The sequence below is a fragment of the Lutjanus erythropterus genome, chromosome 12, assembly GCF_056507025.1.
Source record: "Lutjanus erythropterus isolate fLutEry1 chromosome 12, fLutEry1.hap2, whole genome shotgun sequence".
In the NCBI taxonomy this organism is placed as follows: Eukaryota; Metazoa; Chordata; class Actinopteri; order Lutjaniformes; family Lutjanidae; genus Lutjanus; species Lutjanus erythropterus.
In genome coordinates, this window is record NC_139328.1 from 3,905,648 (window position 1) to 3,920,872 (window position 15,225).

Sequence of the window (15,225 nt, forward strand, 5' to 3'; positions counted from 1 at the left end):
TTCTGTTGAATCGATGCTGTGCAGCCGGTCTCAGAGGTAGTTTATCTTTCAGCAATATACAGATGATTGTTTGCATAGATGATGAGCAGCGTTATCAATTACGTTGATGAGTCTTGACATTAATCGGCTTGTTTTGATACCTTTGTGCTTGAAGCCTCTTTTGCAAGGGACAAAAAACAAATAACATAATTTAAACGCGGCCACCCAGGTGGAGACGCTATTTTTGCCCGGTTTTGCACCTTTTCCATAAACGTGCTGCTCAGCTTGACTCAATTTGACTTGGTTTGACAGCACAGCGGTGTTTAGACCTGCTTGAAGGTGTGTATTTACTGATGACCACTCATCTTTAGTCAAGGCTCTGAACGGTGGATAAACATTTCATTAACTCTAAATTACTCTGATAAAAGTCACCAGCTATTTTTTCATCTAAAAACATTTATTAGGAAGCAGCAAAATCAGGAAATGTTGTGTTTTCGTCGGCTGTAACTTATCACAACTCTTATCAGCTGAAAGCAAACATGAAACAATGACATAAAGCAGAAACCTGAAAGTACGAACAGCGACGCAGGAGAGAAACTAAACTTCAAACCACAGAGATTCGTCCTTGTTTCTGCTTTTCTGCCAGATGTGAGCTCAGTCACGGCTTTTCAGCGTGCATCAAAAAAAAAAAAAAAAACAAAACGGAAAAGCAAACAGGTCTACTTGCAATTGGAGTAAGAGTCAACTGCCTGTTTTCAGTTTAGCAGCATTTAAAAGTTAAGCTAATTTTGGTGTAAAAACTGTGTTATTGGAGTTGATGCCATGTAAACGCAACATGTCTAATTTATATCTGCCAGGGGAACTTTGTTGCACGTTGTACCTACTTCTCACTTCACTTGTTTCCCGTCTGTACAAACACAAAAAAGCAAAATCTACAACAACAAAATCAAGACAAGTGATCATGAGCTGTTTTGCAGGTCAGGGTATTTTGATGCTAAAATTAGAGCTGCAACGATGAATCGGTTACTATAATGTATAATTATTAATTATTAAATTAATTAATTAATTAAATCAACTATTGAATTAAACTCCAACTATTTTGATAATCGATTAATCAGTTTGAGTCATTTTTTAAAAATACTTTGTTCTGAGCTTCATGAATGTGAATATTTTCATGTTTCTCTGGTTTTGTGGAGAAAACAAGACGTGAAGACGTCATTTGGGTTTTGGGAAACACTGATCGACATTTTTCACCATTTTCTGACATTTTATGGACAAAATAACCATTATTCATCGGTTATTCAAGAAAATAATTAACAGATTAATCAACAATAAAAATAACCTTTAGTTTAAGTTAAATAAAATGTGTGAATATATGATAAAATATGAGCAGACAAGATTAGGAAGTGATTCTTAACAGTCGTTGATACACAGAACCTTCAGTATCGCTGAAGTAAATTTGAGATTTGCTGGTTCTCGTTTCTGAGCTGAAATGATCAGTAAATTAATCAATTAGTCTAATTACAGAAAAGTAATTAGACTATCAAGTTTGATAATCAATTAATCATTTAAGTCACTGAACATGAAAGAACAGTCTGCTTTCCTCACCGTAAATAAATATATTTAGATTTAAGGTGGATGGTTGGAAAAAAATAAAAAATTTGGACTTTGGACATTTTTCACTATTTAAGGACATTTTTTAGACTCATAATCATCAATTATTTGATAACTGCAGCCCTGTTTTTCTGAATATATCTTGTAGTAGGTGTTTCTTTCAATATCTTGATATGTGTTTTTCAGGAAAATGCTTAATTACATTTATAATTAATATTTCTAACTTCTCAAATGTCTAAAGCTGTTAAATATGCAGCCTTTCAAGAACTTTTCAAAAAAAGTGACAGATAAGTTAGAGGATATGTGATCAAAGAAAAATCAAATGAGAGCGCAGATCTTAACTTGGCATTCAAAGATGAATATATACTCAGAGCCACACACACATTTTGATCTGTGCTAAAAAAGTACTGAAATTAATTAAAATGAAATCAATTGACAATAATTTGGTAATCAGCTATTTATTTAAGTAGTAAATGTCTCAGGGTTTAATATCGTTGCTTAGACAAAAACAATCAATTTGAAATATCTTCATCTCCAATAAGTAATTCATCATTTTGTTCATGAGATGTCCGAAAAAAGTGACTCATCCTCGTCACAGGTTATAAGAGCCAACTGTGGCATCTTCAAATTACGTGTTTTGTCCAGCTGACAGTTTTATTGTCAGAGAAAAGCAGTGATTCGTCATGTTTGAGAAGCTGAAAAGTGACTTAAATGATAAATCAATTATCAGATAATTGCCAATTAATGTTCCGTAGGAAGCGTCGCCGTGGGATCTTGGACATTTGTAACGGGCACTGTTCGCTATTTTTCTGACACCTCGCGGACCAGACAGCTACGTGTTATTGGACAAAAGGAAATGGGCTGATTAATCGATAACGAAAACAATCACGAGCCGCAGACCCGCGTGTGAGAGCGCAGACTGAGCCTCTTCCCTCCTTCTCACCCACTCCTCTCAGTCAGCTGTCCGACAAATAACACGCACAGAAAGAAAAAACCCTCGCCGCGGCCTGTGCTGTCCTCACCCCCGCTCTCCCGCCGGTGTCACACTGCCTGTGACTCAGAGGAACTCTGAGTTCTGCTCTGCAGGAGGAAACTAAAGAGTTAAGTCGCACTGCTGACAGGGATGCAAACACACATGCGATGAAACAAGAGAGAACAACCTGAAGCCTGTGCTATACACTTAAATAAATAGGAATACTTAATATACTCGTAGCAATAAGGAACAGACAGATGTGAAGCAAGAAATTAAGATTTTATTATCTGACTTAGAAATACATGTAGTTCAATTATGTCCTTAATGTCCAACATGGTCCTCTCCTTAAAACAGCGCCTCAGGCTGCTAGAGCTCCTTTTAAGTCCCTCATCTATGGAAAAAGGAACAATCAGCTTTCACTGCTGCCTCAAATGACTGGCAGTGATGGAAACACCTTTCTGGCGGAGGTAATGAATGCTTGTCGCCTCCGTCTGTAACGTCTGTGTGACGCTTTTGCTCCTTTCGCGTGGCGCTTGCTTTGACTCGTCAGCTGAGTTTGCACCCACTAAAAGATGTGCATGAGGCGCTCGTCTTTACTCGATCATCCGAACGGTGGAAAAACATTTTTATTTATTTATTCTGTTTTCAAACAGCTTTTATTGTGAAGCAGCAATGTCAGGAAAAGTTTGGTTTTCATTTGCAGTAACTTAACGCAACTCCTGAAACTTCAAACCACAGTTAGAAGCTACAAAATTCAGTTGTATGAATATGTTAACGTGGAATTTATCAAAAGAACAGAACCGATCTGATAGTTTCAGGTACAAAAAAACGTTTTGTTCTCACTTCATTCTTTTTTAATAAGCACTTGAATGCACTGGTCTGCAGCTGAGCACCGATGTATTTCATAAAACATAAAATCATCTTCCTCTTCTTCTGCGTCAGGTGATCCGTCACAGCGCCCCCCCCCCCCACCGCCTGGCAGTGAAAACAGCAATTGACGGAGCATCTTCTCAATGGCAGGGAAAGAGTTAATACAAACTTTCACATTGTAGTAAACAACATAAACAATAACGGTGCAAAAGGGCATCCAGAGCAAGAGGGACTGTGGAACGGTCTTTTGATGAACCTTCAACAAATGAATTATTCATTATTAAGGGAGATTAATTATTGGCCTTGTGGGGCAGGAGGTTCATGAAGTTGCTGCCAGTCTGCAGCAGTCTTCCCTCTCTCCCAGTAAGGCCAGAATTCTTTGAGAGTGAGGGAATATTTTTATTATTCTTGCAAAAAAAATATTGCTCTCTTATACTTGGATATTACTTGCACTGATTCAGGAAGTGCAGCTCTGTCCCAGTTGAACCCTGTAGGAGCTCTGTATCTCACAGTAGGAACACAACCTCTCCTCTCTGGGCAGTCAGGTCTGTCTGTGTCGGCCTGCCTCCGCTGCCAGGTTTGTGAACAGTCAGTGCTCTTCTTCTTCTTCTTCTTTTTTTTTTTTTTTGGTCGAGTACGTTGCCACAGCGTACTCTCTGTTTAAGGTGAGATAGATTTCCATTTTGTTTTGTGATTTTTTTTCTCTCTGTCCAATAATCTCTTACATCATAATTTGTTTGGGTCTAATTTCTGGAGCGTCCTGAGGCTGAAGTGGTCGCGCTGTAATGATCCGAGTGGTTGACGGTTCGGCTTGCTTCAGGACAAGTTGGCAGACTGGGCTCCTTTGTGAGTTCAACTCCTGGCAGCACAGGGCTTTGTAAGAAAATGAGGGCGAGCTTTCTTTCACACATGAGCTGAGTCTCAGAATATATCATTAAAAAAATGGAAAAAATCCCAGAAAGATTGGTTCTTCTGGGGAAAATGATCAACTGCCTTTTTGTAGCAGGTTAAGTAAACCTCTTTGGAGTTTGTGTCAGAAAAGCCATTCTCATTGGACCGAATGGACGCCATTTTTCATGCTGTATGTAGTTTATGTTAATAGTTCTATGGTTGTAATTGTTAACTACTGTTGTTAGTGAACGCTGTCTTTAGCTCCTTCACCATTAGCTACTGTTAGCTAACACTACAATTAGCTCATGTTAATTAACACTAGCTCCTGTTAATGAATGCTACCATTAGCTCCTGTTAATAAACGCTACCATTAGCTACTGTTAGTGAATACTACCGTTAGCTCCTGGTACTGCTAGCTCCTGTGAACACTACTGTTTGTGAACAGTGCTATTAGCTACTTTTAGTAACCACTACCATTAGCTCCTGGCACCATTAGTTCCTGTTAGTAAGCACTACCATTAGCTCCTGGTACTGTTAGCTCCTGTTAGTGAACACTACTGTTCATGAACAGTGCTATTAGCTACTTTTAGTAACCACTACCATTAGCTCCTGAACACTACCATTATTTTCTGTCAGTGAACACTACCGTTAGCTCCTGGTACTGTTAGCTCCTGTTAGTGAACACTACTGTTTGTGAACCCAACTGTTAGCTTCTGGTACCATTAGCTCCTGTTAGTGAACACAACCGTTAGCTCCTGTTAATGAATGTTACCATTAGCTACTCTTAGTGAACAAAACCGTTCAATCTTGGTACTGTTGTCTCTTGTCAGTTAAAACTGCTGTTAGCTACTGTTAGTGAACACTACCGTTAGCTCCTGGTACTGTTAGCTCCTGTTCGTGAATACTACAGTTAGCGACTGTTAGTAACCACTACCGTTTCCTCTTGGCACTGTTAGTTCCTGTTAGTAAACACTACCATTAACTCCTGCTAGTGAACACTACAGTAAGTTAACACTAGTGTTAGTTCCTGGTACCTGTTAGTGAACACTACCATTAGCCCCATTAGTGAACAGTTAGCTAACACTACTGTTAGCTACTGTCAGGTAACTAGGTACAACTACAGGTGTGAAGGTGAATTTTAGGATAGGTTACCGTCCGTTTTTCTGTCCTGTATCTAGTTCATAGATCTTTGGCTCAGCCTGATAACACAGAGGAGCGTACGCCTGCAGCCGCCGCCAATTTAACCACCACTGTAGAGCGATCGAGATTCGTCACCCATCACCTCCTCTTAAAAACTCTTTGGATCTGGACGATTCACAAGTCACTCAAACTGACGTGAGAAAAGCATCGCCGAACAACGAGTTGTTCGCATCCCCGTGTGTCTCATGAGACTTCGTACTGCAGCTTCCTGGAGGCACAGATGCACACACACACACACACACACACCATACTGTATGCACATATAGAAACATTATATACAGAAATAACTCACACAAACACACACATACGGACATGCCACCATGGCTATGAAGGCCTGTTATGAATCATAGCTGTTTACACATCCATCCATCCTGGCTTGTTTTGCTGTCAGACTTCACTGGAGTGTGCAGACTACAAAGCAGAATGTTTATGGTTTTGTCATGTCACGTCTTGTGTTCTTTGCTTTCTTATTGTGGAGTCAAAGAAGGGATTGATTATGTTGAAAATTGTGTTCTTTTTTCCCTCCAAATCTTACATCTATGAAATATTCAGGTCATGGAAGAAAAAGCTCACAGAGTAGTTTCAGCTGCATCCAACTCTGCAGAACCCTTTTTTTTATATCAGTTAATTGTGTATTGACGTACCATTGATTAGTGTCAGTTCACACTCGCAGGGTTTCTTGAGCGGCTTCACAGGTCGGAGTGCTGATTTATTACGATCTCGAGTTTATCCCGCCGCGTCACGCCTCGCAAACGTGGAGAATTGTAAATTAAACCCTGAAAGCCCTAATCTCAGATTTGTTTCATGCCTCTCAAATGTTAACATAAAAGGGCAAAATTCTGCAAAACAAGGACTTTCAAATGGGGGGAAAAATAAGCTTTGAGCAACATGCCATTCTAATTCAGTTGACGGGCACATTTTGCTTTAATGTTAACAAGCAAAAAAATGCAAACAAAGCTTTGTGTTAACAAGCGTGGACCGCCTGTACCTGCAACTAGTTTGTCAGTTGGAGAGCGAGAAGGAACGAAAATAGCAGCAGTTGCCTGGTTTTGATTTCAGCTCGTCTTTTTGTTTTTGTGTGGAGTCGATACTGATCCTTAATGGGTTTAGTACGACAGTAAAGAGTCTAATTAATCAGCTAATTGGACAGCATGCGTGAAAAGGTCAGCTGTCAGTGACTGTCAGGAGCAGCCGTGAAGCATTATGACAGATGTCATGTTTATGTAGCCTCAGTGACTGATCGGCGTTCTCTGCCGCATTCCCCTTATCTCCCATACTCTTCCCTACACTGTCAGAAGTCAGGGTTCCAAAAGGGTTCTTCCTGAAGGGATGAGGTTCTATCCAGAACCATATGCTGCTGAAGAACCATTTTTTGAGAGATGGGTTTGACAAGGATTCTGTGTAAGACTAAGGGTTCTATTGAGAACAATTTTCATCCAAAAAAAACATTTTTTAAGACAAAGCTCTTCAAGGATTGTTGAAATCCTCTTTTGTCAAGGGGTCTTTGTACTGTAATATAAAAGGGTTCTCAGTAGAACCCCCTGTGTTCTAGATAAAACACTTGGAATATAAAAGGGTTCTCGGAGGAACCCCCTCAGTGTGTTCTAAATGAAACCCTTTGGAATAAAAAAAGGATCTCGGCAGAACCCCATAAGTGTGTTCTGGATAAAACCCCTGAAATATAAAAACTTTTTCTGTAGAACCCCCCTGGGTCTGTTTTAGATAAAACCCACAGAATATAGAAGGGTTCTTAATAGAAGCCCTTGGGCAGGTTCCGATAGAAACCTTGCAATATAAAGAGGTTCTCAGTAGAACCCCCTGGGTAAGCTCTAGATAAAACCCTTGAAATATAAAAAGGTCCACAGTAGAACCCCCCTGGATGGGCTTTAGATAAAACCCTTGGACTATAAAAGGGTTCTCAGTAGAACCTACTGGGTAGGGTCTAGATAAAACCCTTGGAATATAAAAGGGTTTTTAGAAGAACATCTTGAGTGTCTTCTAGATAAAACCATTAAAATAAAACCAAGGTTCTCAACAGAACCCCCTTGATAGTTTCTTGTTAGCACCCTTGAAAGTTGAAAGGTTCTGGATAGAACCCCCAGAAAGGGTTCTTGCGTGGAACCAGTACACCTTAGAAGGGTTCTCTGTAGAACCTCTCTTAAGGGGTTCTGGGTGAAACCGTTCACAGACGTTCCAGGTAAAATCCTTTATGCTGAGTTTTAGTTAGAACTCTGAAAGGTTTCCAAGTGGAACCCTCCTAAAGGTTTCTAGGATGAGCTGGGGAACCCTGTATGGTTCTAGTTAGGACCTTTACTTCAAAGAGTGTGTCTTCTGTTTCTGTCTTCCAACACTTCCTTTTTTTCTGTATCATTTTTCATTTCTTCGATTTCCTACTTGTTCACTTAACGCCTCACCTACCTTCCTCCCTCCTCCTCCTCCTCCTCCTCCTCCTCCTCCTCCTCCTCCTCCTCCTCCTCCTCCATCCCTGGCTGTGTGTGTTTGCAGCTGAACGACGGGCGCTTCACGATGACGCAGCTGGTCGGGATGCTGCGTGGCATCGCCGCGGGGATGAAGTACCTGTCAGACATGAACTATGTCCACCGAGACCTCGCCGCCCGGAATATCCTGGTCAACAGCAACTTGGTCTGCAAGGTCTCCGACTTTGGCCTGTCACGCTTCCTGGACGACACTTCAGCTGACCCCACTTACACAAGCTCCCTGGTCAGTGGTGTGTGTGTGTGTGTGTGTGTGTGTGTGTGTGTGTGTGTGTGTGTGTGTGTGTGTGTGTGTGTGTGTGTGTGTGTGTGTGTGCTCTGTGTTTGTACACTCTGTGCATGTTTAATTGAGCTTGTTAATTTGATTCCCTTCACTTGTTTCACATGTGCATATGGATGCATGTGTGACTGTTCATGTGTGCCAATATTTGCGTTAGCGTGCGAGGCCGTCTGTGAAATTTGCATTAGCTTCTGTATGTGTGTGTTGTTATATGACTTTAGTGTCTCCCAGGGTGTTGCTACCATCCCCCCCCTCTGTGTCTGTGCATCAGAGTTATTATAGTTTTGCACATTTCAGTAGTTTTATTTCATATTTAATTTATATTTTCAGTCCATTTTAGTTTCATTTAGTTCTCAGAGTGGGTTTGCTCCTTTCAGATTAGTTTTTATTTTTTAAAATTGCTTAGTTCTTATTAGTTTCAGTATTAATTTCTTTTTTTATTATTATTATATGGGGGTTATTTGTCATCTCAGTCTCTATAAACATATACACCAATGCCTCCTTGTGCTTGTTGTGCTGACAAATTTGACCAAATTTACAAAGAGCTCAACTTACGATATTTTACTGTTTATTTTATTTTAGTTAGTCTTTGAAGTACATAATAGCATTTCAGTTAGTGCTCTTTTTTTCAGTTAACTAAAATGTTCTTTCACACCCAGTTTCAGTTTAGTTCAGCGACACAGAGTCAGCAACAAAAAGATATTTTGGCAACTTAAAAAAAGGTCCACCTAAAATTGAATCAGTCAATTTAAGTTTATGCTGTAATTAGAGTATGTTCACCCCTTTATTTTGCCTTCAGACAGCCTTTTCTGACAGAAAAATCCTGTTATATGAGCCAAATATTGCTCTCTCCAAACCAACCAAACTCCAAAGGCGAAATCAGTAATTTTATCAAGCAGAATATGGGAGTTGCTGACCACCTGCTGCCTCAATCTGTTAGTTTGTGTTATTGTTTGACTTTTGTGTTTTAAAAGAATAGTTCAGACTAACCAAATTGACAGAGTAAGACAAATAAACCAACAGATCGAGGCAGCAGTAGACCAGCCGCTCCTGTGTTCTGCAGCGTAAAATTACAGATTTCACCAATTGAGTTTGGTTGGTTTGGAGAGCGTGACATCTGGCTTGTGTAACAGCAGTTTTCCATCAGAAAAGGGTGTCGGACGGCAAAGGAAAGTTAATATTATAATATTCTAAATGTTGCCTACACACAAACTGATTTTTTTTTTACCCTTTTTAAGTGTTTTTTGTTGCTGACATTGTGCTCCTTTCTGCTTCTCCTGACTATTGATGACCTCATGCAACTCCACTTAAAATAATCCGAACTATCCCTTTAAATATAAGAATCATGATCCCGAGGTGTTGATACCATCCCCCCCTGTGTGTGTGTGTGTGTGAGCAGGGAGGGAAGATTCCCATCCGGTGGACGGCGCCGGAGGCCATCGCCTTCAGGAAGTTCACCTCTGCCAGTGATGTGTGGAGTTACGGCATCGTCATGTGGGAGGTGGTGTCCTACGGAGAGAGGCCGTACTGGGACATGAGCAACCAGGACGTGAGTTGGCTCGACGGTCTCATGTTACAAACACAGATCTGCAGACCAAATGCACATACACGGAGAGTTTTTTTTTTTTAATGTCTAAGTTTAGGGGCCGGCTGAGAGTTTGTCTGAGCTGTCGGGGCTTTGATTTCCAGCGTGACATGTTGGACCTGGGCCTGCTCTGCTGTCTTTATCTCCTCATTGCAGATGCTGGTGCAGCTGTGTGCCTGTGTTCTAGTTTTTACCACCTTATTTACAGCCCTAGCCTGCCCACCCTCTACAAATCCATACTGCAAAGCCTCCTTCCTCACACACACACACACAAAGGCATACTCAGGGAAAAGGCTTTTTTTTTTTTTTTTTTTTTTACAGGCGTTGTTACCTGTAGGCTATCTGCACCGCACAGACATCGTAACTACAGCAGTGAGCTCGCAGGAAAGAAAAAGAAATCTCTTGCTTCCTCCTCCCTGAACAAAGTACCAAAGCAACGTGTACACCTCCACTTTATTCTCCGAGGAATATCTGCTCTGTATTGTGCTTCAAAAAGAGAGTTGTAACGCTGATAGCAATAAAGGAAGAAAAAAAAGGGAGCCAGAATGAAAAATGCCAGTAATGTATGTATAACTTTCATAACAAAACCCACATGCAGTAATGAAAGCATCAAAGTAGAGGCCCCTCCATTGTTCCCAATAGCCTTTGTGCCACAGTCATCGCTCAATAAGCAACAGAGTCAACAAATGCGAGATATAAACAGAGGTGCTTGCCGGCTAGAAGCACGACATAAAAATCAAAGGACAAGCAGCAGGAGAAGAGGAGTGCAGCAGAAATGTTTTATTGTTCCCAAATGGCAATTTTTTATTGTTGAGGGGAGTTAAAACCCATACAGAGCTTATGGAGGGAAATGCAGTTGCTAGGCGAAATCAAATCAATGAGCGAACATTTTCATCCCCCACTTATTGTCTCTCCTATCAATCATGCCAGTTTTGAAGTGACAACTTTGAGAGTCCTTGAGAATATTGTTTTTATAGTTTTGTAAAGTGTAGTGAAAAGAAGACTGGAATGTGTGACAGCATGAGCCGAGAAACTGTCTCATGTAGGACATAATACAGTATCTGGGGATTATTATTCTTCCACCACACTTAACAAAGGCCAAACAAAGTGAGAATAATACAAATGAGTCAGAGCCAAATGTTAGCACTTTGTAAAAGCACCACATGAAATTCGCTTAAGCCCTTCTGTGCAAGATGGTCTGGGTCAATATTTTGAACGGTAAATTAAATGTTGAGAAATGTAATGTTCTTTCGACTGTGTTCACACCTTTTTACTATGCTAGCAGAACAGCTCTACAGATGACAGTGTTTGGTTCAGAGTTAATTATCTTTACAGTTGACTCTTTGCAAGTTCTACCCTTTTTTGTACCTCAGCTTTCTCATTTATAGTACTTAGATTTGCTGTGTGCTAGCCTAGCCTGTGTTGAAAAGAAAACCCAAGTTTGAAGATGGTTAAAAGATGTTGACCTGTAGCTAATGTTCGTAGCTAGTTACATCTGATAGAATGTTACCAAAATGCTAGCTAACTACTCAGCATTTTGCTAACATTAGCTAACTTATGTTGCTTTTAGAGGCCACCCAGCAACATCTTTTAACCATCTTCAAAATTTGGTTGTCTTTTCAACTTATACAAGACTTACACGTGGCATATCTAAGTACAGCAAACAGGAAAAGAGAAAGTTCATAAGAAATCATAACCCAACAATTCCCACCATGACCAAGCACTTGACAACAGTGACGAGGAAAAACTCGGGGTGGGCAGCCATCTTCCTCGACCGGTTGGGTTGAGATTGACATAACTGCTGTGAAATTAGCTACAAATATTCAAGGCCACTAGAGGATGAATTATAATAATTTTTGTGATTCCTTTACTTTTCCTCTACAGTGCCACCATCAAGTCAAAATGCCAGTTTGTTGAATACCTGCAGAACTAATGTAATTTCTATCAGACTCAGCTGTACTTGTGTTTAGAACTATGCAAATGTTAGCATGCTAACAGGCTAAACTAACATGATGAATGTCATAAACATTATCAGCATGTTAAAGCTATTATATAACATTTTGGAATTAAAACGGCTGTATGCTATGTGCACAATATGAACATGGATGTGATCTAAAAGCATCAACTTAAAGAATGATTTCCTGTCTCTCAGGTGATGACGGCAGTAGAGCAGGACTACCGGCTGCCCCCGCCCATGGACTGCCCCATGGTGCTGCACCAGCTGATGCTCGAGTGCTGGATGAAGGAGAGAAACCTGAGGCCCAAGTTCTCCCGTATCGTCAGCACCCTGGACAAACTGCTCCGCAACGCCGCCAGCCTCAAGGTGGTGACCAGCACCTACTCAGGGTGAGTCCCTCTGCAGGAACAGAGGACTTCAGCGGTCTCCTCAGACACTTTATAATCTTCTTAAACCGCCTTTGTCACGTTGAAGTGAATGGACAAAAGTTTCAGTGTAGAAGGAAAGTGTCATCTTTTGGAAATGTGTTGTATGGCAGTTCTTTTTAGGATGAGGAAGGCACTTCACTGTTTTGGCAAGTTTGTTGCAAGATTTAGCAACTTTTCAGACAAACTTGCTGAATTTACTTTTTAAATAGCTGCAGCAAAAGCGTCTCACTTGGTTTGTGGGCTATGTATGGACGGAGCATTGTGAGGAATCGCAGAGTTTACAGTAAATGCAGAAGCTCATAGTAGAAATGTTATAACATTTGATAACACATTTGCAGGAACTTTCATCATAAAGTGGCTGTGTTGTTGCAGTTTTGTTGTGCTGTTGGCTGACTTGGCAGCTACTGTAGCCTGCCTTTGTGGAAACTATATGCATTATTCTTCTGGGTTCTCCATATAAGCACAAAATGCTTTTGAGGGTTTTTCTACAATAACAGCAGAATGGTGCTAACACAAAAACGGGGTGATGCAATTCCGTCTCTTTCACCTTGTGTGAAATTGTCTCCTGTATTGTATATGACGGCTGTGAAGTGCAGGATGAAGACTCCTCCTGGTGCAGAGACAAGTCGAGCTGTGCCTCTGGGTTGTTGGAATAAGATGTCACAGCGAGAGAAAATATGGCTGGCCTAAAGAGAGGCACAACAAGGTTCATGCTTGTTGGGTTTGGTGTGTTTTATGCTTTCGGTTGATTTGGAAGGATTTGTCTTTGAGCTGAAGGGTTTCTACTGCCAGACAGACGCCTGCCTCTCTCTCTGTGACACTTCCTTTGGAAGTGTGGAAGTTGACTTATTCATAGGTATCCGTCCTCACGTTGACGAGTTGTTTTTCAACTTTGTTTTGAGCGCAGTGACTCCAAGTGTTCCAGCCATTTTTACTGACGTGTTTGTTCTGAATTTTGTTAGCCTGGCACGCAGTCAACAGTATGATTAGTGCTGCTTTAGATGCTAGATCCTCGGCTCTGTAGTGATGTATAATGAATCAAGCGCACATCCTCGACTCTGTGGCTCAGACTATGCGATAGCTTCCTGTTTCCGACAGGCACAAAAGGCAGAATTCATACATACAGTATCCAGGTCTTGTGCCAGCTCCTTGGCTCACAGTTTCACTCTAACACCGAGCCCCAAGGGCGATTCCTATGCCAGGATTTGGGCTCAGTGAAGCTAATTGTGTGTGGAAATGTAATGGCTGACCTCGGTTTAATTCCCCCTATACTTGGCTGGATGCTGGAATGTAGGTGATAGGACAGACAGCAGCCAGAGCTGCTGATGTGGAAAAGCAGGAGGTGATGAAGTGTGAGTAATAAGGGAGATTGAGGAGAAGCTAAAAGAGAGGAATGTGTTTAATTAGGTTGCTAATGAGCTTTTTAATGCATCAGGGGAGGGCGCGCCCAATGCTGTGATGGGCGAATAGGAAAGGGATATGTGTGTGCGTGCGCGTGTGTGCATGTTATGCTACGTGTCGCTGTGTGCAGATGACATGCCAATGATTAATTTATGGCCTCATCTGTATGCAACAGCAAGAGAGATAGACGGCAGAGGAGGAGCGAGAAAGGATCATGTTGTCAGAGCATGATTTAGAGAGCGTCTCCCGTGTTTGCGTGCGCGTCTGAGGCGGTGGACGCTCGCTCCTGCTCACCTGCCATTGGCTGCTCGACGATGTTGGTGCAGATAGCAGAGGAAGAGAGAGGATATGAGATGCGGCGCTATCTGCGGAGTATCTTCAGCCCACGAGGAGGGCCTTAAAAACAAGGACACTGGCCGAGGAACAAAGGACGCACGGAGGCTGCGGCGCTTTTTTTTCAAGAGAAATGTGTTGAACTTTTATTAAAACTGGAAATGTGATGAACAGATTTGGCTTGGCATTTGAGTTGGACTTATCGCAGATGAAGCGCATTCGGGCGTATTCTCATGGCTGTGTTTTTATTGTTTATAGCCACAAGGTCTTAGGTGCATATACTCTGCAGAATTTAGCCACACTGACACTAAGATGGATTAGACCTTTATCCAGCTTCAGTGAAAGCACTTAGCGGAGTAATAATGAGCTGTATCTTTTGTTTAAAGTGGCTGTGAACCTTCTGCTGACCTGTGTGGCTTTGTGTTGGCAGGGACCTGCTGCGGCTCGGAGGGACGCTGCCGGGACACAACAGGAAGAGTCCGGACAGCAGTCAGGAAATCGTTCGGCAACAGATGAGCCAAACGCTCCCCATCAGAGTGTGAGCTGCTGCAGACGGGAGGAGACAGAAACGAATGAAAAACTACCTAGAAACTCTCAAAGAGCCTGATGTAAAATAAAAAGAAGAAAATAAAAGAAGGAAGCTCCGGCTAAGGAGGGAGAAAGAGGACCGCTTTGGAGATTTCTTCCCACCTGGAGATTTAATGTCCGTTTAAAGAGAACTTTCCATTGCAGTGTGTGTGTGTTCATTACTTGACACTTGTGGATTTGTGACTATTGACATAAAGCCAAACTTCCTATTTGCCCCCTCTCAGGTTGTGTTTGCATGTCTGCATGTGTTTTCTGCTGGTTGGGAATCAAGTCTTTCCTTCTCTTCACCCTCAGACTGAGGAACCGGAGAGCTCACACAGATGATAGGATTCAGTGTCTAGATGATACAACAGTGCCAAGATAAAGCAAACATTTGCTTCAAAACAAACTCTTATAAGACAGCTTGACATTCAATCCAGTCAATCTTTTTTTTTTCTTTTAATCCCAACCAACCCTGTTCTGTTATTTTGCTTTTTCCGTTTTTTTTTTTTGTTGGTTTTTTTTTTTTTGGGAAACAAGAAAAAAAAACTCACTTTTCATCTGCTTCCTATTAAATACTGTCTTCCACATGTACTGGGAGATATACGTGTTACAAATCTGTACAAAGCATCCGAGTCTTCACACACCGTCT

At 41.4% G+C, this 15,225-nt stretch overlaps 1 protein-coding gene across 1 annotated transcript in view; it reads left to right on the plus strand.

Moving 5' to 3' along the window:
• ephb3a (eph receptor B3a) overlaps positions 1 to 14,817 on the plus strand; it is a 48,825-nt gene extending 34,008 nt beyond the window's left edge. The window contains exons 12-15 of the mRNA XM_084733051.1: positions 8,033 to 8,248; positions 9,702 to 9,851; positions 12,040 to 12,233; positions 14,437 to 14,817. Of these exons, the coding sequence (XP_084589177.1) occupies positions 8,033 to 8,248; positions 9,702 to 9,851; positions 12,040 to 12,233; positions 14,437 to 14,548 (672 nt within the window). The 3' untranslated portion in view covers positions 14,549 to 14,817. The remainder of the gene's footprint in view (positions 1 to 8,032; positions 8,249 to 9,701; positions 9,852 to 12,039; positions 12,234 to 14,436) is intronic.
• The last annotated feature ends 408 nt before the right edge of the window (positions 14,818 to 15,225 follow it).